We start from the raw sequence: 26,470 nt of genomic DNA on the forward strand, positions 1-26,470 counted from the left end.
AATTATAATTTAAAATTCTAATTAAAAATTTAAGATGTTACAAATTGTGCTACGTGACTATAATCCAACTATGAAGATTATTCAAATGTTTGAGTAAATGTGTATTTTAAGTGTTGTTTGGCATGATTTGAACGTAGTCAAGTGTCCTATACATAAGTTTTTGACTTTGGTTGTGATTTGAGAGGTTAAAAGTGTCTAGAAAATATATTTTGTCCTAAAATGGGCTTTTGTAGATAAACACTCATACGGAGCATTTTTTATATCAAATCAAAGCCATTATCTAGATTATATGATATGTGGATACATGAATAGCTTAAATTGGTTGTGTTAAAAGTTATGCTTGTTTAAAGTTTATAAATATAGTTCAATATGGTATTTTTGTTGATATAGACATGTGCGGTCTGACGCATATAGCTTCAATTGCAATGCAAGGCCCCTTCCAAGAAATGGAGCCTTTATGTCATCCACAGCAATGAATGACTCTTGTTTTCTAGTTATGCCCCTATCTTCAAAATTTGTTTTTAGAGAAGTCCCTTTTGACATTTTTACCATTTCTAAACTTATTTTAGATAATTTAGGCTCTGGAAACCATGCTTCACTGCTAAATAAGTTTTTAACATCTTTTAGGTTTTAAAATGTTTGTTTTCTATAAAATTCCATTTGGTACTACTTATTTCACTTAGTTTATTCCTAAATTATCATGATAGGGTCAATTTTTTATATTTAATAATTTTCTATCATGATATATCATTTTCTAACATAGTAGACCATTGTGAGAAACTTTTAGCTATAAGAAAAAAAAATTTTCTATCATGGTAAGCCTTAATATAGTTGTTTTGACTCTTAATCATTATAATAAACTTTTTTCTATTATGGTAAAGTTTTGAAATATTATTTTTATTCTTTCTACTGCAGTAAACCTTTAATTATCATGATAGGACTTTAAAAAGTGAATTTAATCCTTTATTACTATAATATACACTTTTCTACCTTGTAAGAATTTACAAGTGAGGTTTTAAGGAATTACTCAATTTTATAAGAAAAATCAATTTAAAATTTTAGCTCACGTTTGCTTACTAAAATAAAATGCAATGGAATGGATTAAAAAAATTAAACAAAAATGAACTAAATCACCCTTCCCTCCATGTTAAGTATGATAAAACTCATTAATATATATTAAAAATATGAGAATTATTGTTTCCTTTAAAAATCTCATGAATTATAATTTTCAATCCTATAAATTAAATTACTCATTTCCTTATGAATGCGCTCACATGTCTTATTTGATGATATTATTTTTATTTTTATTTTTAATTCATTTAATTTTATTTCATTTTATCATACGAATCAAACGTGACCTTAAAATGCCATCAAACAATTGTAAAATAGGATTGAAAAAAAGCAGGAAATCCTAAAATTAGATTTCCATCAGAAACCTCGTAAACAGGGAAAAAGAAAGGTTAAGAAATAAAGGGGACCGGCAGAAGTGGAACAGGTACAGAAGTAGAACATGGCAGAGAAGAGAAAATGAAATGAAACGAGAAAAGAAATTACAGAGCGGAAGAGGCTAAAGGGGAGAAAAAAGAAGTGGTAAAGGGAGAGACGAAACGAAAACATTGTTGGTGAATTGACCCCAAAAAAAAAAGAAAAACATTGTTGGTGACAAGATTTCTCTTGCACTTTTATTATTTTTCTTCTTCCACTATTTCCTTTCTTTTTTGACTTCTCTCTATATTTTTTTCTTTGCATTTTTGGTGGCTGCTGCTATGCATAACTCCCATGTTAGGTAACATGACTTCGATTATGTTATGTTCATTGCAGTGGTTTGATGAAACATTTTCAAGCAATTCTTTAATAAATACAGATATAAAAATTTAATACTAGATGTTCTATTTTTAGTGCCCGTATCGCACAGGGAATTCATTCTAATTTAGTATTATCATACTATTATTGAGATTTATTGACCCAATTGGTAATAGTTCTTCCAACTAATAATCAATATAGATTTAAAACATTTTTTAACCAACAGAACTATTCTAATAACTTTGGTTAAAAAAAAAAGATTCTAACAAAATGACACTACTGTAGCATTTAAGAAGAAAAAAAAATAACATGATGATTTACCTACATGATTCCCAAGTTAGAGGATGTAAATATATACAAAGTTCTACTAAAAACAAAAGTTTCAAGAGATGTCAAATTTGATATTATTATGTCGTCGTCGTTGTCTGTCTATTTTGGAATAAAATCCCAAGTTCAACTTGAGTAATATTAGAAGAAATTAACATGATGGTCATAATTCCCCTTCCCTAAATTACAATCTCTAAATCCTAACAAGGCAGTGCCCAAATAAACAACATATTGCATCAAAAATAATAAGGGAAAACATATTTGTAGATCCTCATAATTTTATTTAATTTTAAATTAAATTCTTACAGTTCATTTTATTTTGATTGAGTCCTTATAATTTAATCAATTAAATTTTTTAATTCCTGAAAGTTAAAATCTTTACATTTTTTCTTTTAGAAACAAAATTCAGAACTTTTCTATTTTTGTTAAATGATTATATAACTTTAAAATTAATAATATCATTTTTATAACTCAATTTATATAATTAGATTGTCTTCTAATTATATTTTATACATGTAGAATTTTCATAAAAAAATATAAACAGAAGATTAAATCAAATTTTCTTTTTTTTTTTTAATTTTAGCTAAAAGTATTAAATTAAATTTTCTGCAAATTTTAAGAGTATTTTTATTTTGTAAAATTTAATAATTCATTATTAAGTTTAGGGGCCAATATCTATAATAGATAAAACTATAAAAGCTTGATTAAAATAAAATAAATTATAAAATTTTAATTTAAAATTAAATAAAATTATAAAGATCTGTAAGTATATTTTTTTAAATAATAATAAACAACCACCACATTTAGTCTATTAGAAAGATGGGCTGAAAAAGCAACAATTGGAGATATTTCAATTAATTTATCGGTAACACCCTTACCCCAAAAGACAAGGGGAAAAAAAGGCAATGCGCACGTAGCAAGACAAACTAACTTGATCGAAAATTTGACCCGTTGTTCCTTTTTTTTTTTTTTTTGAAAGGTTAAGATATATTTGTTATCTTTAAAATATTTTTTAAAGAGCACCCCATATTTTAAGATTTTTGTTTGAATAATTTTACTCTTAAAATATTTTTTTCCTTTTTATCAAAATGTTAATATTGATTATTAAAAAATTTGATTAAAAAAGTTAAAATACTTCATTTTAATAATTTTAAGAATAAAATTATTTTAATAAAATGTTAGGTGCTTTTTAAAAAATATTTTTAAAAAGTATACCTTTATCTTTTTTAAAAAAAAAATTGGACTACCCTGTACCATCCATATATTCTATTTTAACAGGGAGATTTAACCAAATAAATTGGGATAAGCTAGAAGATGATAAAGGATGACGAGGCTCTGGTCTCCTAGTTATATGTGACGCCAACAGGCGCTTGTGGCTGGTCCTCTTGCTTTTTTCTGCAAAAATAGGTCGCCAAATCGATTCATTGCAGTGAGTCAAACAAGAAAACATGTCAGACGGCTGAAAACTTTCTTAGCGTTATCAGTTTCAGGATTGAAGATGTGGAAGCAATGATCCTCTCCATCCACTTCCACCATTCATTGCAACTATGGGAAATGGGGGATGCCTGTAGATAGAGACGTGCTAACTGGTGTGCTTTCGTTTATTGGACACATTTTATATGGACGCAAGGTCACCAGTTGTAGACTTTAATATTTAAAGAATATAATTTTAAATTTTTATACTTTATGCGTGTTTTGTTATATATCTCTATACTTTTTTAATATTATATATAACTATTTATATTTTTATTTTTTAATATTCTAGGTCTTTAAATAAATAAAGTGCAGGGACCTATGAAAGATTTAAAACATAAAAAAGTGTAAAAATTTATAACAAAACATAAGTATTGGACATAAAGTTATGTTTTTTCTTGAATATTTAATTTTAACTCAAGTGTTATGGAAAAATATCGAAAGAGAAAATTAATTATTATTATTATTATTTAAATTATATTCTTTTCTCTGAATTTAATATATGCTGTAAGAGATTATAAAGAAAATAGATAATATCAATTAAATACACATTAAAAAAGTTTCCAAAGATACTAGCATATTAATTACAATTTTTATTTTGTGAGCTAAAATATTAGTAAACCACAATTTGTTAAAAAGGGCGCAATTTAAAATTGGTTCCCTGGTTCTTGGTGCGAACAGAAAGGAGCTATATGGAAATGAATACAGTATGTTTGTTCCGCTGGAATTTGGAGGGGAGATGAACAAAACTGGGAGAGAAGCCTCTCCATTTCTCTCATCTCAATCATTCATTAGTTCTATAATTTTAAAAAAAGTATTTAATAAAATAATATGCAAACAAAACCAGAGTTAAAAAACTCGATCCTCAAATGGGACAGGTATGTTGGAATCGGACGTGGGGACTGGGGACCATTGACTCAAGTTATTGCAATTTGAACAGTGGAACAATCTTTATTTAATCCGATTAAAATACTAAGTACAGATGTGCAGGATTTTGATTCGTTCAAATGGTCGATTATGTAAGTATTTCTTTATATTTGTCATTTAAGATTTTAATAGATTAAGAAAAACAATTACTCATTCCATTTTTTATTTTAGAAATTATCATTTGAAACCCATTTTTTGTCTATTCCATTTATCTTGCGCGTGAAAGAGTTGGTTCAACAAGAATTTGAGCGGGAAAAAAGGAGGTATCTCCAAACGGATGCATGGGGCTTGTATTGGAGAAGAAGGAAGGAAGGAAGGAGATTAAAGCTAAGAAACTGACTGAATCCTTAAATGTGGTTGGTTTATACTTTGTAGGAATCTGATAAGCCGAGGAGCATTGACATCGATTACAACAATCAAGACACTTTTAATGGAGATATTTTTAAAGCTGAGGAATGCAACCATGAACCGATCCGACCATCTAATAATGGGATTGCCCAAATCTATACATGTAAAGTGCTGTTCATCTCTAGTTTAATAAACAGTAACCATAAACTTTTTTATCCACTTTATTAATCACTTTTTAAAACGATGAAGTGATTTGCTTTATAAATTATTAAATTAATAATAATATTTTATTTTAAATAAAATATTAAAACTATCCTTAAAAGTATGAGAAAGAGAGAAAAATAAAAAAAATAATATTATATAATTTATTTATTTTTTAAAGATTATATTTGTAATTATATTTTTTATTCTGTATATTTTTATTGTATTAGTATTGATAATGTTAATAAAAATGACTTATAAATAAGATCAAAGAAAATATTTTTAAAAACTAAAATCTAATGTGAGTTGTCAAAGAAAAAACTAATGTGGGACCCAAAAAAAATAAGTGTGGGACTCATGATAAAAAAATATTTTTGAATTTAAGATTAGTGATAAAAAATATTATAAGGCATAATATTTTTGATAAATGTAGGAACTCTACTTATCATTTGTTGCTTATATGTTTATATATGTATAACATAATTAATTGTATTATAAAATATAAATTTAAATAATAAGTCATAAAATGGAATGTTTTATTATAATGAAATTACAGACTTAATTTATATAAATTATAAAAAAAATATGTGTATAATTTGATGGATAATTTTTATTATTTCAAATCTTAACACACATAAAATAACAAATTCTGTATGAAATAATTTTTAATTTTATTTTTAAAATATACATGATAACAAATTATAAAATAAAATAAACTTATATGGAATAAATATTGGCTCATTTTTTAAAACAAAATGCATATTGAAAGATTATGCATGGCTTATAGTAAAAATTATAGGTAAGAGACCTATCATGAGTTGATTGTACTATATATATATATATAACATAATATCATTATAATTTTTTAGTTTTGCTTCTAATAATATAACAATTAACATGTATAGTCAAAACTTTAATATGTATAGTCAAACCAATTCTTACAATAAATTATTATTTAAATTTATTTTATGTAAATTAACAAAATATGTTATTTTGAGTACACAAACATAAATTATTTTTTATTTTTAAATTGTTACTATTCATTTGCCGCTGAATGAATAGTCAAAAAATTTTAAAATAGAATAAATTTTTATTTAAATTTAAATCTGCATAAAGTAACATGTCACAAGTATATAAAACTAAGTTATTTTAAATTTTTTTTTCTTACGTTATGCTTACCCTTCAAATGATGAAAGATCCTTACAAATATTCAAAAAATATCTCAAATAAATATCTACAATACTTATAAACGAGTAAAAAGATATTCTGCCAAAATTAAAAATGAAAGCATAATGCAAATTTAACACGATTATTATTAATCATATCTTCACAGGTGTTTCAATACATTTGACATTTATTTAACACGACTGTCTAAGACCTTAACACGAGACTTACTATAAATTAATTTAACTCTCAATTAATTAAACAAAATACCTCTCAATAAAATGAGTGAAAATACTGAAAAAGAAAAACTTTACATAAATTCACCAATCCCAACTTTAAAGAATTTAAATTTTAAAAGAGTTACTTTAAAATCCCACGTCACAATTAAACACTATAAGGTAATGACAACTGCATGTATCATTTTCCGTTGCTAGATTGTTGACGGACTTTCTAGTTTAGTATTTAAATGTATTGTGTGAAACTTCCATATAATTCTCCCCACAAATTTTTTAAATTATACGGTTCCTTTTGGCTGAATATAAAATTATATTTCGATCCCTCGAGTAAAATACTTTAAAAAAATTTTTTAATAACATAACATTCAATTTTTTGGAATGATCTGATGTTACTCGTTTTTAACAATAGTTAATTTAATTTTGATTGTCTATTAGAAAAGGACACCATTGTACCTCTCATGAAAAGTCATGTGCTACATTGCTCTATAATTTCTTGGATGATAGAACATCTACAAGGTATTTCGCTTACCTACGAGGCAATCTTGTGACATATATAAGCAAGAAACAACCTGTAAATTCGCAAGGCAGAGCAGAATACAGAGCGATGGCACTTGGCATGTGCGAGGGAATATAGCCGAGAAGAGAAGGGTGCTCAAAGAGCTCAAGCTTAAATTTCAACTTCCAATTCAAATGTGGAGTGATGGAAAGGCAGCAGTAAGCACTGCAAATAATCCCGTACACGACTAAACATGGGGCCCTGCTCTGTATGTTATTTTATCAGGGCCGCCAGAAGACACAAATGGTTCTGCCCTGTATCTCTTTTATGCAGGAATAGAAGTTAAATTATCCTCTTCCAAAAAAAACAAAAGGGGGGGGGGGGAATAACCCGAACTCTGGCTTTACGTAACGATGTTTCTTGACAGCATTACTTGAGCGGTTTCTATCTAAGTGACGTATTAGTAGCTGCACACTAACAAAACAAATTTCCAAATCAAGGGACAGGATCTAATGGGCTGGTATAAATGACCTACCAAAATAATTCTCTCTCTGACAACTACGTAATTGTCATATATACATATACATGCCTGGAGAAACACCAAACCTATCAGCACAAACCCAGCAACGTAATCCCCTATAGAACTGCCCAATCATACAACCATCACAATATCGCAGCAGAGAAAAATCATTGTTCGTGAAGGTCATTTATCAACTGCACAATCAAGTTACAGACAGAAGGGACTTACGCTGCATCAGAGCAACACGCATAACTCGTCAGATATTTCTTCCAGCTTGCTATTCTCAATAAAGGCGACCCCCTTCCCCCGTTCAACAAGAAGTACATCTACCATGTTCTGTACATCACAACAGATTAGATGTCAAGAATTCGAATGGCCACATACTACAGCCGGATGTCACGGGAGTTAGCTTTTGTGAGCGCTTTAGCAAAATAATTGCGGATCTCTGGTATTATACGTTGAACCAGACAAGAGTGCCTGCAACCATTTGGCATATAAAAATTTAAGCAGCTGAAATAAATACTTGATTCAATAACAGATATGGGCTTTAAACATTCATCGATCCTCATCATTTAAGTATTTATCAGTAACGGAGTTCTACACAACTATGGTGCCATCCAACCTGCTGAATTGGAATAAACAAGCTTATTCAAATCAAAGATTGGATCTACTATCAAGACCCGTCTGTAATTGAGTTAGTGATCCATGTCTACCATTTTCGAAACAACTTGCAAGCAAGCAGAGTTAATAAGTGACCCCAAAGCGGAAAGATAAAAGAACTTAATATTTGTAGAACAGAGAATTTTGAACTTGTTTACAACTGTCACGCCCTTCCACAAGAGGTAGAAAAAAGAGTTAATAACTCTTCACATTTTCATAGCTATATATTATAAAGGCTTCATTCCCATCTCAATACAGCAAAATACAACAAGAAAACATGACTTGCCCACGCCCAAAAGACATGCCTAACCTCACAAAGCAGTCTGTGAGTTCTCCATGATCCCAAAGAACCATTACACGCTAGTTGCTGGATTTAATAGGCTGAATAACCATGATTCAGGCTTTTTATAAAACATTAATGTCTAAGTAATACCACTGAATCATCCAATCAAACATACCAGGAACATAAAGATGGTAAACAGTAATGAAGTACATGCAATTAGCCCCAGAACTTTCAGCTTGCTCTAGATATTTCTTCATAAATATGTATGATAATGATTATGAAGTTAATGGCCTGTGATTAAAATCTATAACAGCATTCCACTGGTAAGGAAATATCAGAGAAGAAAAGACAAGGTTGAAGAGAATAGCTATACCCTGGTCTCGCACTCAATTTATCAAAGTGCTCCATGATAAAAAGGATGCATGTGTGCCTCAATGACATTGCATTGAAGGCTTCTGAGAGTTCATACATGCTAGAAACATTCTCCAGTGATATATCCTGAGACAAAATTTAACATAAGGAATATGCAAATCTATCATTACAGCATATTGGGATTTTTGGTAAGCCTATCAATTGATTTTCTCAGTTCACCTGTGCTATCGTGTACTCACAAAGTCTCTTAAGTCCTTCTAAGAGATATTGATCAGCTGCTCTGAGGAGATCTTGGGCAATATCAAGAGTAACATCAACTGATCCAGTATATATAAATCTAGACAAAAATTATGCGAGTTAAAACATATTAGTGGTTTGAAATCATTAAAAGATTCCATAGAACAAATTTAATCAAACATAAGTGCAGAATTTCAGACCTCATCATCAACTCAAAGACTTCCCACCTAATGTTTGGAATCTCTATGTCTCTTGCATCCTTCTCCTGTGAGATAACACATTTCGTATAGGTTTAAGGTGTGTATCAACAAACATCCATCTATGACATCATTTTTTACATCAATTTAAAAAACAAGCTTTGGTTCATATCAATTAAATCCAAATTCACCAACCAATTTTCCAGTCAAGACTTGAATAACTAGATTCATGAGATGTTGAAAAAGAACAAACGCTGCAATCATAAGGGTAAACGGCTATTTCTGGCTAGCTCCATTTCATTAATAAAAAAAGAGGAGTTTGCAATGGTATCACTTTTCACTTCTGGTTTGTGGGGATGAGGAGTTATGATACTCACCCTATAACCACCGTCAAACATAGCACGAAAAGCATCTGAAGATGCAAGTAGGCAGATTCTGTGAGCATAAAATCGTTTCCCTGCATTGATTAATGAAGATTTCCCAGATAACTACACATGCAAACCGGAGCTCCAACCAACAAACTTCGAATAACTTGATATTTCTCGATAACATAGCCAAGAAACAATGATTCTGAAAAGTACCAACCTTCAACCAAAAATGTTACGTCAGACAATGTAGCATTGTTCACATACTGCTCTCCCAAATAAACCTGCAAGAAATATAGCGTATCATCATAGAAATTCCCGCTTCATGAAACACTTTACTTTGTAACATTCTAGATTGGCGAGCTCATGCAGGTGGGAGCTATGCAATTATTATCATGCAAGTGGCAGGCATATAAAGGAAATAAACGTTGATTATCAACGGATATAGGATTAGTATTTAGTAATAAACTATACGGAGCATGTGTTTGTAAGTACGAATCTTCAATGAGACATTCACATCAACTTTCAGCCTAGAGGGCATCATGACATCGCACACCAATGCTTGCAAACATGATAAAAGGCTGTCATTGGCCGACTAATACCATATAAGCCGCCAGGTGAAAAACAAAGTAAAAATTTATAAATAACTGGTAATCTAATACTAGAACCCACGAATAAGCAAGCAAACAGTCTAACAGTCCACAGCTTTCAAATTCTAGTCTTTTGGTTGCATTAAGTTACTGTCAACATAGGAGAAAATCAAATGGAGGGTATGAAATTATATAAATTCTCATTTAAAAGGAAGATTCTGAACTTTGTGAACAAACAACATCAAGGTACAAGTTGTAACACACCAAATTTTTTTTTTTTAATACGTTTTCCCCCTTTTTTTATTATAATAATAATTTAATAATATTTTTTTATTATTTTTTATTATTTTTTTAAATTTTTTTTTTAGAATTATATCCTAAGTTAGATTTAATAATCATCTCTTACTAATTTTCTTACCTCTAAATATTATTTTTTTTTTAAATTTCTATTAACCCAAATTAACTATTAAAATTTAAATTGGGATGTTACACAAGTAGCCTGTTTGGACCATATCACAAGACTTGCTTTATTACACAGTGGTGAGAGAACAACAAAGGTCAGTCCAACTAGATATAATCTAACCTGGGGCGTTGGGGAAGGAGGGGCAGCATCTATTGGTGATAGAGTCGTGGCTTTGTTGGCCAACTTCCATAAAGCAACAGCACCATCAAGTTGCTGCTTAGGACTAGCAGAGCCAAGAAGCCCAATAAGAAATTCCAAACCTACAAGAACACATAAACAGTGAGTAAAATAGAACGGCCATAAAATTAATTTTATGCAGGAATAACGTATACCATTGTTATCAATGAAAATGGTTCTCTGATCAACTGCAGAACAAAGATGAGCAAGAGCCAAAGCAACTCGTCTTTGGATAGCCTTCTCTGAAACTCGCATAAGATATAACAAATGGTTCAGGACCTACATGAAGGGGGAAAATTGCAAATCTTAAAAATTGATCAAGTAGCAGCAAAGTCGAGGAATTAATTATAATTACTCCATAAAGTAAGATACGCATATCATGTGACAATCAGCTTACACGGCCATGAATCTTCTCCTCTAATCTTTTCAACGTCTTTGCGACACAATCTTTTGTTGCCTGCAATAGAAGACAATCAAAACATGTCCAGGGTAGGACACTATTTCCCGATTTTTACAAATACAAATATACAAATAGAAACATGCAATCTGGGCAAACTCTATTCCTTCACAAAAGCAAGAAAGGGCAGAAGAAACTATGCCAGAAACCAAAGCTAATGTCTACAATTAAACGAGCACGCTTACTTGAACAATAAACTCTCCATCCTGGAGTCTCTGAACACCACCTACCCTAATGAAATCAGACACATTATCCTATTGGACAAAAGAAATAACAATAAAGCACAATTAATTAACATTGTTGCTTGACAAGGTGAATCAAACCAACTTAAAAAAAGAATATTTCAATTTTAAAAATAAACCTTACTCAAACCATACCTCATTATCTGCAAGGCCATAAAGAGCAAAAGCAGCATTATGCTGCAAAGACCCATTTTTTGAGTCAAGGAGCTTGAGTAATGGCACTAAGCCACCATTGTGTGCTATACCAGCTTGGTTATGGGTGTCCTGGGTCAAAGTAATTATTTCAAGCCAAAGGAAGTCACGCTCAAAATAACTCGAGCCAACAAAAAAAGGGAAAAAGTACACAGCACTGTGCGGAAAAATCATTAATTAGATTACTAAAACAAATTCTGCCCTTTAACTATGATCACTGTATACAATAATTATAGATGGAAAGACTAGATTATGAAATTTCCCAAACATATATTATTTAAAAGCTATTCTCAATAGCAACATATTGTTGCAACTTTACCTAATCAACTTACACAAGAACTGCAAGTTGGAAAGGAGAAGGGGGAAAAGATAACCTGTGCGAGTCTCCCCAAAGCAAAGGCAGACATTTCTCTGAGTTGTACATCAGGAGACTGAAGCATCTCTATCAGAGGTCGGACAGCACCTCTCTGAACAATGTGAACCTACAAAAACCAAGTAAAACAAATTATATGAGTGGGAGCAGGGTGAATTAGTATTTTATCATTGTCACAGGACTTTTAAATTTATCCTGGCCCTAATCAATATTCTAGGACAAAAGTATCTCTATCTCTATTTAACATGACTAGTAAGATATAGTCCCGTAATTAAAAATCAAAGCCATAAAACAAATTCTACCAGTCATTTATTTTTATTTGCTACTACCATCATCGAGGCAAACAAAATAAAAGTTATAAAGGTAAGGGATCTTTCCCCATCTACATATCCCGCATCCTGCTTCAGTACAAACCAGAAAGATTGGGTTAGCAAAGTAAATTGTTTGCCTACCTTACAATCTGAATCAGTTGCTGCAAACTGTCCAAGTAACAAGGCAGCTTCCCTTTGGCTCTCGGAGCAGCAGGAGCTGTAACATTAAAAAATTCTAAATTAAAAAACATTCTTAAAAAATTAATAATAAGAATACACTTTAGAGAAATACATTGCATTGACATTATTACCAGTAGAAAAGGATCTTTAATGATTTACTATATATTAATATGGAAGATTTTGGGGTGAGGGGCTCAGAGGAAACAATATTGCAAATTTGTCAAATCCAAAACTAAATGCATACCTAAGTAATCCAATAACAGGTTGTAAAGCCCCAGCAAGAAGAACATCTTTCTTTATATTAGGTGAAGAGTGTACAAGATTTCCTATTACACCAACCTGTAATAGAATACAGAAACATTACACGCAGAAAGTATAAGATAAGCAACAACTGAGTGAGAACAATACTAATCTATTCTAAAGCACAATAAAAATAAGTTGCAAAAGCCATACCGCTTCATAATGAATAGCAGCATCTTCAGAACGGAGCATTAAAATTAGAGTTGGAAGAGCATTGCAATCAACAATCTGTCAAGTCATGGTATCATGTCATTTCATAGTACTTTACATGAATTTCAAACATGCAACCTTAAGGGCAGGCGCCAGTTACCTGATTTTTATTTTCATCATTTTTAAAAGCGAGAGTTCGCAGTGCGCCAGCAGCTGCTCTTTGCACCTTTGTATCAGTAAATTGAAGCAATTCAACAAGCGGTGGAATTCCACCTTCCATCCTAGATATGGAATCCAGATATAAATAAGCACAAAATCATTCCAAATTATAAATTCAATGTAACATACTCATGAAAAAAGATAACCTGACACGGCTTTTAATGTTGCTGTTCTCATGAGCAAGATTGGTGATTGCATCTGCAGCCCTTCGAATGACACTATTCACAGCACGGGAAGTAGAGAAATTCTTATGTCTCTTTAACAGATCAACAAGATGTTTTAAGGCACCGTTGTCAACAATTAGTTGTTGATGTTCTGGCTGTTTGAAGAAATTTCAAATGAAAAAGCAATATTAGCAATCATGTACATGCATTGTACAAAGTACGGTTAAAAATGACAAGCTTGTACTCGTAACACATATGGACATGCTATGACAAAAAAGAAAATAGCATCCTTACTATAACATAGTATTTATTCCTATAACTAGGTCTATATTTCCCTATTGCTAAGTCAACAGAAGATATAAAAATGGATTTTCAAAACTTAACAGTAACTGCAACAGTGCAATAAAACTGTTCGTGAAACATCTTATATGATTCCTATAAGTTCATCAGTTAATGAGCTCAAGAATCGGTGAAAAAGGAGAAACTACGAGCATTATGATGAAATAAGGATATTCACAATAAAGCCATCTGAATGATCTAGCTATATAAAGCCTTGGTTTTCACTTTGCATCAAAACTTCTAACGTCATCTAGTACTTAATTCCACCGCACTTTCTTTCCTAAGATATTTATCCCTTCTCTCAAAAGTTAGGGAGTAATGGTAGAATAAAAACCAAACAGAACCGTAACTAATGGCTGCTGATGATACAAACAGTTCTCCTCGAAACATGTGAAATTGTCTTGTGGATGTGTGGAGGTGATAAAGATTATTCGCAACACTCCACGTAATTGCGTTTGTAAAATTTTATACGGATTCAAAAATAAAATACGTTAAACCTCAAGAAGGTAACACATGAAATATGATAGACGTTATCATCGAAGTAACACCATAACCTCAGTTTTCAGTGTCATCACCACATATTTGAAAACTTGCACAGTTATAGGTGAAATAAGTAAAAGCTACAAGGTACAACGTGCTATTGTTTCCTCGTAAATTCTTGAACCATAGTTGAAAACACAGAAGTTACCTTTACAGCAAGAAGTCCCAGAGCGAAAGCACTCCCTTTCTCGACCTCGTGCTCGAATGGCTTTTGACCACGATCGCCTTCACTCGAAGGCGGCGCTTGAAGATGCTTAACCAAAGACGGAATCGCGCCTCCTTCAACAATCACGTTCACAACTTCCTCTTCAAACACCAAACATCAATCTCAAGCCGTTAGTCAAGCCCACACGCATGCAAAAGATACAGAGAAAATGAAGAGCATCGTAATTCATGAAACTGGAATAAAAACATAAAATGCAAGGGAAGACGAGACGAGATCTGAGAGCAAGCTCCGAGGGGAACTTACTCACCATTCTTAGCAAGCTCGGCGAGAACATGAGTCGCACGCTTAGCAGCGGCTCGATCGGCTTCACGCCATGAAAAATTGGAGTCGAGGATCTCAACCTGCGCTGTGACCTCCGCGAGGAGGGCGTCTCGAGCGTCACCGGTAGGAGGCGCCGAGATCTCTCGCTCGTCTTCGAAATCTTCCTCCAGTTTCCGTTTCTGGCCCTTCCTCTCGGGGAGGCCCTGATCTTGGCGCTTATGAAGCTCCATAAAAAGGAGAGGGGTCTCTCGCAGAGACTGTGTGTGCTGGAAATGGATTTAGAGAGAGACAAAGGCTGATCCGATACGAAATTTGAGATTTGAATAGATGGCAGATCGGCGGGGTATTTTGGGGATTTCAGGACAATACTAAGATGAATCAGCCATTCAGCCTTTCAAACCCCTTTTTTTCCTTTTTCATTCAAGTTTGCCGGGGGGATGAGGCCTCCAAAAGAAAAAAAAAAATGGCGGTATCATCGCTTTCGGTTCTGAAGGTGAACATCACGCACTATTCTGTTCTCTGTTCTTCAGATCATGTTCGAGGATGAAAAGAAGTCCCTTGCTAACCTGCGCTTGTTGGTTTGCGGCTCATAAACTGGACCCACCAGAAAAATCGAAGCCTACACATGACCGCACAGCGGCACCTACAGTAATTGTTCATTTAAAAGTTGCATGAACTCTAAATATTTTCCTGGCCAACCTCAATTAAGACGGGGTCATCTTTAAGAGATCAATTTTTTTTAGGATGCAAGTGAATTCTCTTAATGCGCAAAGCTTAACATCATTTGATCATAACCGTTTTTTGAAATGATGCTAACTCGGAAATATTCATAATGATTAAAAATAAGCTTCATTGAATTGCCATTTGCCAGATCTAGGTTTTAATCTAGTTGGGAAAACAGGCTGAGTACATTTAACATGAGCGCCGGACTTAAAGTTGATATCCTTTAATCGCACCTTAGGCTTAAACAGGCTTGAAGATAAACGAGCGCTCTAGCTCAAAATGAAGTTAGTGGACCTAAAGAACACGGAGATGCTAAACCATCTTGGTCCAAAAAATAATAATGATGATGATGATGATGAGCATGACCTTTCTTATGGCACTGTCCGCTTAAACGACAAGGATCACTCCTTAATTGGTAAACATGTACGGAGCCCGCCGACACAGTTAAAAAAAAAAAACAACATGAGAATCCAATGGAAAAAAATAGATGGAATGAGGAGGAAGTTTCACGGCGAATCTTGTAACATCCTGATTTTTATATAATAAAAAAATTGTGAAATTTAGATTTTGAGAAAAAAATGATAATAATAGAAATTTATATTATTTGAGGTTATTTAGAAATAATATTATGATTAGGTATTTAATTATGAATTTAAAAATTTAAATTTAAAACCACATAAGCAATATTTAGTTAAGATATAATACATAAATAATTTTTTTTATGTGTGTGTTAAAAAAAAAGAGAAGGTAGAAGGAACAAAAAAGGGGGGTGGAAGGTTGTTGTTTCTAAGTCCCACATTGGTTAGATGAGGAAAGAGAAGAGGTGCTATAAAAAGGAGGGGGTGTGTGCATTAGGAAGCATGAGAGGCTAAGATGCAATTTAGAGGAAATTGCAACTTTTGGCCCAAAGGTTTGAATAATTAAATTCAAACCTATAGTTTTTTTAATATAATTTTGGGACTCACAATCCCATTTTTATATTATTTTTCTCTCTTCCTCTCACGTTGCTCAGCGTTTTCTCGCAAGGGGGGATTATTTTCTTTTTCTTCAGGTATGTTCTAACTTTCCTATTTAGATTAGCATTTAAAAATTTATTTAATTACAAAATTAATTTTATAGTTATTTTCTAAATAATATTAGTTTTCTAGTGATATGATTATTTTGTAGGATAGAGTAAATATTTTGATTAGGATTTTTCTATAGGATAGTTAATCTGATGATATGATGGATTAAAAATATAGGTTAAAACTCTTAGGGATATAGTAAATATTATAGAATATTTTCTTGAGGTTGAAACTCATGTTTAAGAATTTTTGAGTTAAAATTTAGATCTATATGGTTGAATTTATGTGGAATCTGAGATGTAGGGATAAATTTATAATTATTAAATATTTATTTAAGTATGAATAGGTATTTTTGAGGTTATAGAAAGGTGATTTGAGGCTTTAGGATAATTTTAAAATTTAATTTATTTTTGGACGAATTTTTAGAATATAGAAGGATGAAATTGTGATACTAGAAGTGATTTGAGGATAAAAAAAATAGTTTATTAGGGTACGAGAATTTTAGAAAAGAATTTGGGAAGTTAAATGAGGCATAAATCTTAAATTAGTGTTAATATGGATTATAGATCTAAGACTTTCTAACTATTTAAATTAGAGTTATTTATTTTAATGTAAAATTAATATATAGTATTGTGAAATAATTATGTAGATTATATTGACAAAGATAGTGGTGAAAAAGGAGTTGTGAAGGGAAACTTGTTATTCAAGACACAAGGTAACCATTATTAATGTGTTGTGATGGGTGTGTTTGTGAATGGTTATGTGTTGTTTTGTTGTTTGAAAAAATTATGAAATATTGAAAATAAATACTGTATATACTTGTTTGAAATTATTGCCAAGTGGGTTAAAAATTTATTTTTGTTTATCATGATGAGATATTATTGTTCGGATATATTCCTGTTTGGATATTTGAATGATGCATGACTTGTCAGGGTATTTTAATGTATGGTGTTAGTGGGAATTTCTGTTCGGTTAATTATTACCACGTGGTAAGCCCTCATTGGACCCAATGAGTGACGTGTCGCTTGGTCCAACTCACCTTTGGCCGGGTGATTTGGCGTCCGAGCATGGCGAAAGGAGGATATAAGGTGCAGTCATGCAAATTAAATACTTGTTCGATTTGTTTGAAAGTATTGTTCGGTTAAATGTTTTGTGTGCCCACTTAGCAATCGCATGATTAGTTACATCCGCATGCATCATTACATATTAATTTCTGGTTACTGGGACTTTTAAGTCTCATTCCCCGTGGTTAATATTTTTACAGGAGCGAGTCCGGCCGAGAAAGCACTAGAGGTGTAACTATGGTGTATGAAACACCATCTTTTACGTTACCTCTTATTTTGGATTATACAATGTATCTTGTGCCAACTTAGGACATATCTTCTTTGTGAAACATGTAAACTCTAATCCTTTTTATTAAAAGTATTTATTTGACCAAGAGGATTATATTTGTCTCTCTTGATTCATGACCTAATTTAAATATCATGCCATGAGGATCCTGACTGTCCCTCATGGTTTTAATTGCTTTTTTTTGAGATATTTCAAGACCTGTGGTATATTGTTTTGGATGTATCATGGTAAGAAAATTTTCTACCATGATAATGATTTTAATAATTTGTGAAAAATTGGTTTGTATTTTTGAGGGTGTTACAAGTCTCACCTGCTCTCCTTTTAATGGGTCTGCATTGCTCTAAAAATTAAATTCAACATATTTACTCTCAGTATAATTTATAGCTCTCAAGCGGTTTGTTTGAATTTTCAATAATATATCATGTTATGTTTTTCAGAGGCATATTATTTACTTCCTTTTGTGACAAAGTCAAAAATTTTGCAAGATTAGAATATTTTAAAAGCTTTTAGAACAATCTAAAGAAGACTAGAGATCCAAAATAATGCAACCACCCGAGCAAAGTAGGTTAGTATGTTTGTGTTGGGTAAGTTTTTGAAAATACCCCCCTTAAACCACTCAAAGCTACTGCAAGATGAATGGCAACTTCTCCCATCTCTGCTTTTCCTAGTTCATTCAATGGAGAAGGAGCAGAGATGGGAGGGTGCCACTCATCTTTAAAAGTTACTAAAAAAAATATATCATATACTATTCGTACGAAAATGAAATGGCCTACCAATTTAAGTACGAAGGGACGACAAAATTTCATTTTTTATGATATTTTATCGTACCCATTACGCAACGTACCTTCTCTAGGTCTCGTAAGTGATCATTATCATTCTTTAGTGCAATTTATAGTTACCATTTCATTCGCATAACCGTCGTCCCTAGTGGACTTGCGGTCCCTGGTGATTAGTGACTAGAGAATGCGTGTATTTTAACTCTGTTCGGCAAAATTAAAAAAAGAAGAGGAGGAAAGAAGGAAATCATTGCTACAACTCCAAAGTCATTTTGGTTTTCCGCGAGGCCCTGGCTTCCAACTTCCAACTGTCGAGTCTTAGGGGAAAAAAAAATCTTTTAATTCATCAATTTTTAATTTACTTATAATTCAATCTCTCAATTATGATTCGCTATAACTTAATCCATCAATTATAACTCGTCTATGATTCAGTCTCTCAATTTTTAATTTACTTATAATTCAGTCCTTTAACTTTTATTAATTCTTTTTTTTATATTAATTTAGATCTCATATTAAAGAATAAAAAAAGTATTTTAGAACAATACATGAGCATTTTTTTATTTTTTTTATTTGATAAATTTTTTTAAAAAATTTAAAAATAAGGATTAAATTATAAATGAATTAAAAATTAATGGATTTTCAATTGATGGCTCGTGCATGATTTTTTGTTAGTATAAATAATCTAAGTAGTTGAGTGACATTTTTGCAAACGGGAAATTATAGGATATAAAATTCTGTTATGATTTATGAATAAATTTATTACTGAAATATTAATTGGCTTCAGTGGACTAGTGGTTGCGTATTGAATTTCAGAACCTGAAAATACAGGAAGATAGACGATATATTGGATATTATGTTCACTATTTATATATTTTAAGAATTCTATCTAATTTTTTTCCAACCATAATGAAATAAAATAACTTCAATATAGTAATTTTAAGAATTATAGCCTAGAAGCCTTCTGCTAAATTTCCTTATGAAAGATTTTTTTTGGACATAATATACTAATAATATTGCATGACATAGAAATATAATTTTTGCAAATTATGCATCCAGTGTATAAAAAAAATATAACTTTTAATTCCTATATTTTACTTGCACTTTATTTTTGATTCTTGAATTACATTAAGTCATAATTAAAAGATTAAATTATAAATGTGTTAAAAATTAAAAGATTAAAAAATTAATTTTTTTTAAGTAAAAGCTATAAAAGGCTAAAACAACAATAGTGGGCCTTAATTAATTGAGATTTGAGACCCGATCCTTATAAATGCCATATGCACTAATCACCAGCTTTTGCGGCCAACCAAAAGTCGCTTGCCGTTTCTCAGAATCTGACAGGCCTGGCCGTCGCGGATTTTTTTTTTTTCCCGCGTCGCCTAGTCAAAGTCTATTCTTTTCTAACTCCTTCCGCCAACTCCGTGGTCTCCTGCCTCCTTCCTCTCCCCACTATTCATTCATTGCATGACTCACCCACATCTCTTCTAACTTCAAACCCAGAAGACCATTTCTATAACAAAATACAGCACTACTATACTGCCCACTTGCACTTACTCTGTTTCATGCTAAACCTAAATCATTTAATCATGCGTTTTCGCTACCTTCTTCTCTTCCTGCCCTTCTTCTTGTTCTCCTCCTTCGCTTCCTCACTGACACCCCTCCAAGGTGTGATCACAAGACTAGTTCTTTTTGTTCTTGTTCAGTGTTGTACGAACGGTTCCTTAAACATTCATGTGATTCGCAGGTTTCCTGATTGATTGTGGTGCGCCATCGTCGTCCAACATCGCCGGTCTCGTGTGGCTGCCGGATGGGGGGTTTATATCAACCGGGACGCCCAAGAACGTGACCACCTCTCTTCCCTATCCTGCTTTGTCCTCCGTTCGATCCTTCCCCCTTCGAGTCAAGAAACATTGCTACAATTTTCTCGTGTTTCCTGGAAAACGATACATGGTGCGGACGACGTATTTCTATGGAGGGGTCAACGGCCACAAGCATCCTTCCCCACCCGCATTTGATCAGATCGTGGATGGGACTTTCTGGAGCGTCGTTAACACCACAGAGGACTATGCAAATGGGAATTTCACCTTCTACGAAGGTGTTTTCTCGGCTCAGGGGAAAACCATGAGCGTATGCATTGGGTCAAATACTTACACGGATTCCGACCCCTTTATATCGGCTTTAGAGCTGGTGACTTTGAGTGATTCACTTTACAATGCCACCGATTTTAACAACTTTCGGCTCAATTTGGTTGCAAGACACAGTTTTGGCTACTCTGGACCTACCATTCGGTAAGTACGAGATGTATTCTTGCTCTTTTTTCAATGCAATGAGTAATGAAACTCAATTGCCTTTATCAAATTATGCTCATTTGATTTTATTTTTTCCTTGTGACTTGAGTTTACTGCATTTCAAGTCGTTATTCTGCCTGGTCTCCATTCAAACTGCTATCTTAACCTAAACGCACAAAGTTTCTTTGCAATCATTCAATGGTTCTGAAAATGAAGTGGTCTCTGCCAAGGATTTTCTCCCCCTTCAATAGGTTGGTTGAAAACTACGATCATGCTTGATATAAACTGTAGTCAAAGTGAATGAAAGGGCAATAGATAACAAGGTACCGAAAGAAATTCTGGAATAAATTTTCAGCTTAGAAATCATAAGTTTATAATCAAGTTATCACCAGCTGTAAATTGGGTGAGCGACATTTTTATTGAATTTCAAACTTGTATTTCTGCAAAGTTCTTTCCACTTTTTCTCCCTTCTAATGTCCACTCTGCGGGTTCAACAGATACCCTGATGATAGTTTTGACCGATTTTGGGAGCCTTTTGGAGAGAGTAATTTCGCTCAAGCAGGCAGCAGCAATATTTCTGTTTCTGGTTTTTGGAATCTTCCGCCTTTGAAAATATTTGAGACACAGTTGGGATCTGATCAGTTGGAATCGTTGGAGTTGAAATGGCCTCCAGAATCACTTCAGAGTTCAAAATTCTACATTTCTCTATACTTTGCAAATAATGAGGAATCTTCACTTGGGGGTTCAAGGATTTTTAACATAAGCGTAAATGGGATCGGTTATTACCATGATTTGAATGTGACGTCAGATGGTGTTGTTGTCTTTGCCAGACAGTGGCCTCTTTCTGGTCCTACGACAATAACATTGACCCGTACTGCTAGTTCTTCCCTGGGTCCTGTGATCAATGCTGGTGAAATTTTTGATGTGGTGCCATTAGGAGGAAGAACTTTGACACGTGATGGTAAGCCTCTGATGCCTTCTTTCATAAATTAAGGCTAGTTTTAAAATATTTTAAAGGCAGTACACAAGATTTCCAGTAAACCAGACATTGTGAGAGTGTATTAAGCACGGGAATGAGAAGCATTTCTCCCATGCCAGCTGCCAACGCTACTTAACTATTTTTACCTAAAGATGTTCTCTCGTGCTAATTCAAGTGATGATAATCAAATCAATGTTGCAAATTTCAAATTAGCTGTTTGTAAGGTGCAGCTGACTGGTTATAATGTAATTCACATCTCAACTTTTGTAACATGTTACATTGTAGCAGTATGCTTGTGCGCTAATCATAATCACATATGATTTTTGAAAGTGGAACTTTCTCTTGGCAGTTATTGCTTTGAAACGGGTAAAAGATAGTTTCCAGAACCCTCCACTTGATTGGGTTGGTGATCCTTGTATGCCTCGCCAATACTCATGGACTGGCATCACTTGCTCTGAAGGCCGTCGGATTCGTGTAGTGACTTTGTAAGCTCAGTCTCTACTTGTAACAGCTACATGCGTATAACAGTTTATCCTCTCTCGTTACTGTTGCTCTGTTTACATGACTACCTTACTAATGTTGTTCTGTTATTTATAGAAATATGACAGGTCTGGGTCTTTCAGGATCTTTGTCGCCTGACATTGTCAATATGACGGCTTTGACCAACATGTAGGTCTTTTAGGTTAAGCATATGAGCTCATTAAAATTAGCTGTTACTTCATGCTGATTATTAAATTGCTTCCTTGCAGCTGGCTGGGGAATAACAATTTGTCAGGACATATTCCTGATCTGAGTTCACTAAACTTCTTAGAAACATTGTAAGTTGTTTGTAGTTTTCTTCTTTCCCTTTAAGAAAATCTGATAAGACGATTTGTTTTTCAGCTTATAATCAATTTCCATCATTATTTGTGCAATTATGTCATTTGAGAGAACCTTGCCGCATTTGTTAAGTCAGTACTTGGTTTTTCGCATTTAACCATACTGTATATTATCTTAAGGCACTTGGAAGACAATCAATTCAGTGGAGAGATTCCCTTGTCCCTAGGGAACATCAGCAGCTTGCATGAAATGTAAGTTCCACTTAACTGGGATGTTTCAAAGAATACAAGCCACTTGCTTTTTCTCTTTTCAATGTGTTAAACTTGGTCCTTCCCCTTGCGAGTATGAAGGCAAGACTGCAAGATTGCAACACAATGTAGCAGGGACCACAGGAGATAAGAGTATAGGACCTTGAACGATTAGTAGATAGATATTAGCCTAGAGAGGCATTTTCACACTGAATGAGACTTATCAAGTTTCTTTCCTTGTTTCTTCATCTTTATGAAGAGGAACCATGGAAACTTATTTAGTGTTACAGAATTTTATAATGTCAGAAACACTGGGAGCTTGGTTGGAGTTTGTGACTATCTTGTTCCTTTCTTAAATTTGATATGAGAGATGACAAAAAATTGGTGATACTTTGGAAATTTAAAAAAAAAAAAAATGCTTCGAAGGTATGCTAGAAATAGCAATTAGTGCATTGGTCTAGAAAAATGAAACTTAGAAACCTGAGCCTTAAGTATCATCCTTTTATAATTATGACCTTTTCTAGGCTTTTCCGATGTCTGGCCAGCATGGTGAATCAAAGTCAAACCTTGCCTCAGATGGGGAAGGTTATGGAAAGTACTTGTGGTTTAGTGGAGCATTGGAGAGAGAAGAAACTTGATAGTACAGTTGTTACTTTCATGCATTCCATTTTATATGATTTGTGTTCCTCACTCTCTCTATCATCCTCACATAAGAAAAAGAATACTTTTTCCTCTTTATTACTCAAGAAGTAAACTGCAATCGTTGAATTTATTAATTATGTACCTTTGCTTAATAGATTTCTCTATATTTGAAATCACGGGAATTAAAATATGCAATGTGTTCAGGGGAGTCAAAGTCAGGTATAATTTCCTGCACTACTAATAACCTCAAATTGATGTACTAATCCAAAAAAGATAATAAAGAGAATACAAATTCCTGGACTTGAAATATACTGGTTATATTTAAGATTAAACCTTGATCAATTAAGATCCTGGAGTTCTTGGACTATGACAATTGGTTTTAGAATAAAAAAACTAAACAAAAGCAATGAGATCTTTTATCTTTAACCTTGGCTTGAATTTATTGCTGCGCACATCAGTTTCGATCTTCATTGAATCATTTGATTGGATTCTGTTGCAGATTTTTACAAAACAACAATTTAACTGGTCAAGTTCCAAGAAACCTCATTGGAAAACCTGGAGTCGACCTCAGGTGAGAAAGGATTTCCGGTTATTCATTCAGCCGTTTTTTTGTTTTTTTGAAGTTTCTGCTTTGCTGAACTGAGTGTTCTATTCTTGTCCACAGGACTTCTGGAAATAGATTCTCATCACTTCCAGCAGCTTGAGCAACCTTTTAACGAGAAAATTTTGATTGTAATATTCATTCGTATATAAACCCTTTCTCCCCTATGTGAAGCTTTGTTATCATTCTAAATGTTGCTGAATGTTCTCCTTTGTCCACCGTTCAACTGAGTATTGAAAGTCTCAGGCGGGGACAAAAACCAAAGAAAGAGAGAGAGAGAAAATTGAGCATTGAAATTCATATCAGCCTTCTCATTCATGCATAGGCCATATTCTTCTTCTTTTTTCTGGGAAGTTTTGTACATGACTACATGTCGACCCTTTTGGCATTTGTGTTACATTATGATTTTAGTGCATTCATTGTATTATTTGTACGATCGATGTTATTCTTCCTTCCTAGGCCTCGATTTTTTAAAGATCTTGCACTGCTATTTGTTTCTTGAACTACTGCTCAATCGAACAAGCGCAGGAAGTTTTTATTGTAATTCTCGATCAGTGTGTACCCTATGTAATGCAGAGGCAAATTTTAATTTCACTGCCATCGCTCATGACCGCATGTTAGTAAACGATTAAATTAAGCAATTAAGAATTCAGCTTTCTCTTAATCCTAGTCTAAATTCTTACTTTAGGCGTTAGGCATTCATTGCTTTCTCTTTAGCAAAATTTTAATGCTCATTATTATCATGTCCTTTGATGAGATATCTGGACATCTGGTTGAAACTTGAAAGATTCCCTTGTGGGACTCTCAAATCTGCAAATAGCATGTGACCATGCCTTGCTAGTTGCTACTTTTGACATGCCATCCGGACAGCCAAAAAAATGCCCCTATTGAATATTGATACAAAGGTGATGCACCATCCAATATTTTTTCTTCCCTTGGCCTTGATCCAAAGATTGTAGAAGTCAGAATTTACACTCTAATGTCACAGATCCACCTCAATCAACACTAAACTATCATGAAAGCATAATTTGTAGGAATAAATAAAAGAAATGAGCGAAATAAACTTATTTGAGAATTCTGAAGATCAAACTAAACCTGAGTTCCACCACGTTTCTTATCTTCACCTCTCTAATCTTCCCTTCTTAGGTGGAAACAGAGGCGGCAAGGCACTGCTTTTCACCTGAGTGCAAATTGGCACGTTAATCATCGGTCTAATTCTAATAGTAGCTGATCTTGTCCTCTCTAATCCCTTTTTTATCCTCTTCGTATGCTTCTCTCCATTCCTTGCTCCTTTTGCTTCTTCTTTTGCAGCAATATCAGCAAAGGAACTGGAAGAAGAAGAAGAAGACGAGGAGGAAGAAGAGGGTGATAAAGAGGAAGCACGTTGCTTTTTCAACCTCAACAACTCTTTCCACAAAACTGTGCACTTTGGTGGCCTTGGAGATGGGTCATCATCAACAAACCAATTCACTCTACTTTCCTCCTTGTTTTCCTCTTCCCCTTCTTCTCCGTCTTTGGCTTTCAGACTGATCTTGCTCAGTTTCTCTAAGTGCTGCATCTGCCAAAAAGGAAGGAGCTTTCCTTCAAAGAAAAGCTTATCAGCAGACGTCATGGTATTGTTACTAGCATTGCTTGAGAGGAACTCAAATTCTGCACTCCTTGCTCTTTCACGTTGCTTCTCTTGATCTTTCTCATCCTCGGAGCGTGGACTAATGGAGATGAAGTTCTTTTCATCTAGGAACTCTGCTGAGAAAGAGATTCGAGGGCTGGAAGGAGCATCAATAGATTTGGGGGTTTCCTGAAGAGGTTCAAGAGAGACCATTTTTTCTGTGTTTTGAGGTAGAGAGGTGAAACTCAGGTTGTGGACTTGGGGCAGGAGGCAGCTCTGGAGCATTTAGGCTTATATTCATGAGATTTGTAGATTTATAAAGCAGAGAAGCGGGGAGCTTTAATGACTCGTTTAATTTTACTCTATCCTTTAGTAACTCTTTGGACGGTGAGATTATAAAATTCTAGTGGTCTGGCAAACCCGAAACAAGTGATCTATGGTTCTTTTTAGAATATAGGGACAGCACATGGACACCTTGGGAAGTAAAAGACAAGAGCTTTTTCCTTGGCCAGTCTTTGCATGCAATTCTGAACTAAGCCCCATGTTGTGCTTCTGCATGCTTTTGTTTCCTATTTTCC

The 26,470-nt window shown here is 33.4% G+C and overlaps 3 protein-coding genes across 6 annotated transcripts; 1 reads left to right on the forward strand and 2 right to left on the reverse strand.

The window, feature by feature from the left end:
* Positions 1–7,110: 7,110 nt before the first annotated feature.
* LOC129308685 (ARM REPEAT PROTEIN INTERACTING WITH ABF2) lies at positions 7,111–15,397 on the reverse strand. Of its 3 annotated transcripts, none has more exons than XM_054949991.1 (19): positions 14,780–15,395; positions 14,455–14,612; positions 13,410–13,582; positions 13,205–13,325; positions 13,048–13,122; positions 12,839–12,933; positions 12,556–12,631; positions 12,105–12,212; positions 11,674–11,802; positions 11,482–11,550; positions 11,237–11,296; positions 10,995–11,118; positions 10,783–10,922; positions 9,830–9,893; positions 9,622–9,701; positions 9,248–9,312; positions 9,030–9,147; positions 8,812–8,936; positions 7,111–7,831 (listed from the first exon to the last, which is right to left on the reverse strand). In XM_054949991.1, exons 1-19 carry the CDS (start codon positions 15,021–15,023, stop codon positions 7,822–7,824), a joined length of 2,034 nt encoding a protein of 677 aa, XP_054805966.1. In that variant the 5' UTR covers positions 15,024–15,395; the 3' UTR covers positions 7,111–7,821. The 3 variants fall into 3 exon arrangements, with proteins under 3 accessions (XP_054805966.1, XP_054805965.1, XP_054805964.1); XM_054949990.1 differs by having other exon boundaries at positions 7,111–7,972; positions 14,780–15,390; XM_054949989.1 differs by having other exon boundaries at positions 7,111–7,972; positions 10,783–11,118; positions 14,780–15,397.
* Positions 15,398–20,031: 4,634 nt separating this feature from the next.
* LOC129309474 (putative leucine-rich repeat receptor-like serine/threonine-protein kinase At2g14440) lies at positions 20,032–24,716 on the forward strand. 2 transcript variants are annotated; one of them, XM_054951063.1, is made up of 9 exons: positions 20,042–20,371; positions 20,451–20,994; positions 21,492–21,955; positions 22,323–22,458; positions 22,571–22,642; positions 22,723–22,791; positions 22,972–23,043; positions 24,182–24,253; positions 24,347–24,716. In XM_054951063.1, exons 1-9 carry the CDS (start codon positions 20,269–20,271, stop codon positions 24,384–24,386), a joined length of 1,572 nt encoding a protein of 523 aa, XP_054807038.1. In that variant the 5' UTR covers positions 20,042–20,268; the 3' UTR covers positions 24,387–24,716. The 2 variants fall into 2 exon arrangements, with proteins under 2 accessions (XP_054807039.1, XP_054807038.1); XM_054951064.1 differs by lacking the exons at positions 24,182–24,253; positions 24,347–24,716 and adding an exon at positions 23,143–24,158 and having other exon boundaries at positions 20,032–20,371.
* Positions 24,717–25,263: 547 nt separating this feature from the next.
* On the reverse strand, positions 25,264–26,253 carry LOC129309475 (uncharacterized). Its single transcript, XM_054951065.1, has one exon. It carries the CDS (start codon positions 26,175–26,177, stop codon positions 25,404–25,406), a length of 774 nt encoding a protein of 257 aa, XP_054807040.1. The 5' UTR covers positions 26,178–26,253; the 3' UTR covers positions 25,264–25,403.
* Positions 26,254–26,470: the final 217 nt, after the last annotated feature.

Source organism: Prosopis cineraria, unplaced genomic scaffold, assembly GCF_029017545.1.
Source record: "Prosopis cineraria cultivar Desert tree isolate PC_DT_omini unplaced genomic scaffold, ASM2901754v1 PC4, whole genome shotgun sequence".
Lineage (NCBI taxonomy): Eukaryota > Viridiplantae > Streptophyta > Magnoliopsida > Fabales > Fabaceae > Prosopis > Prosopis cineraria.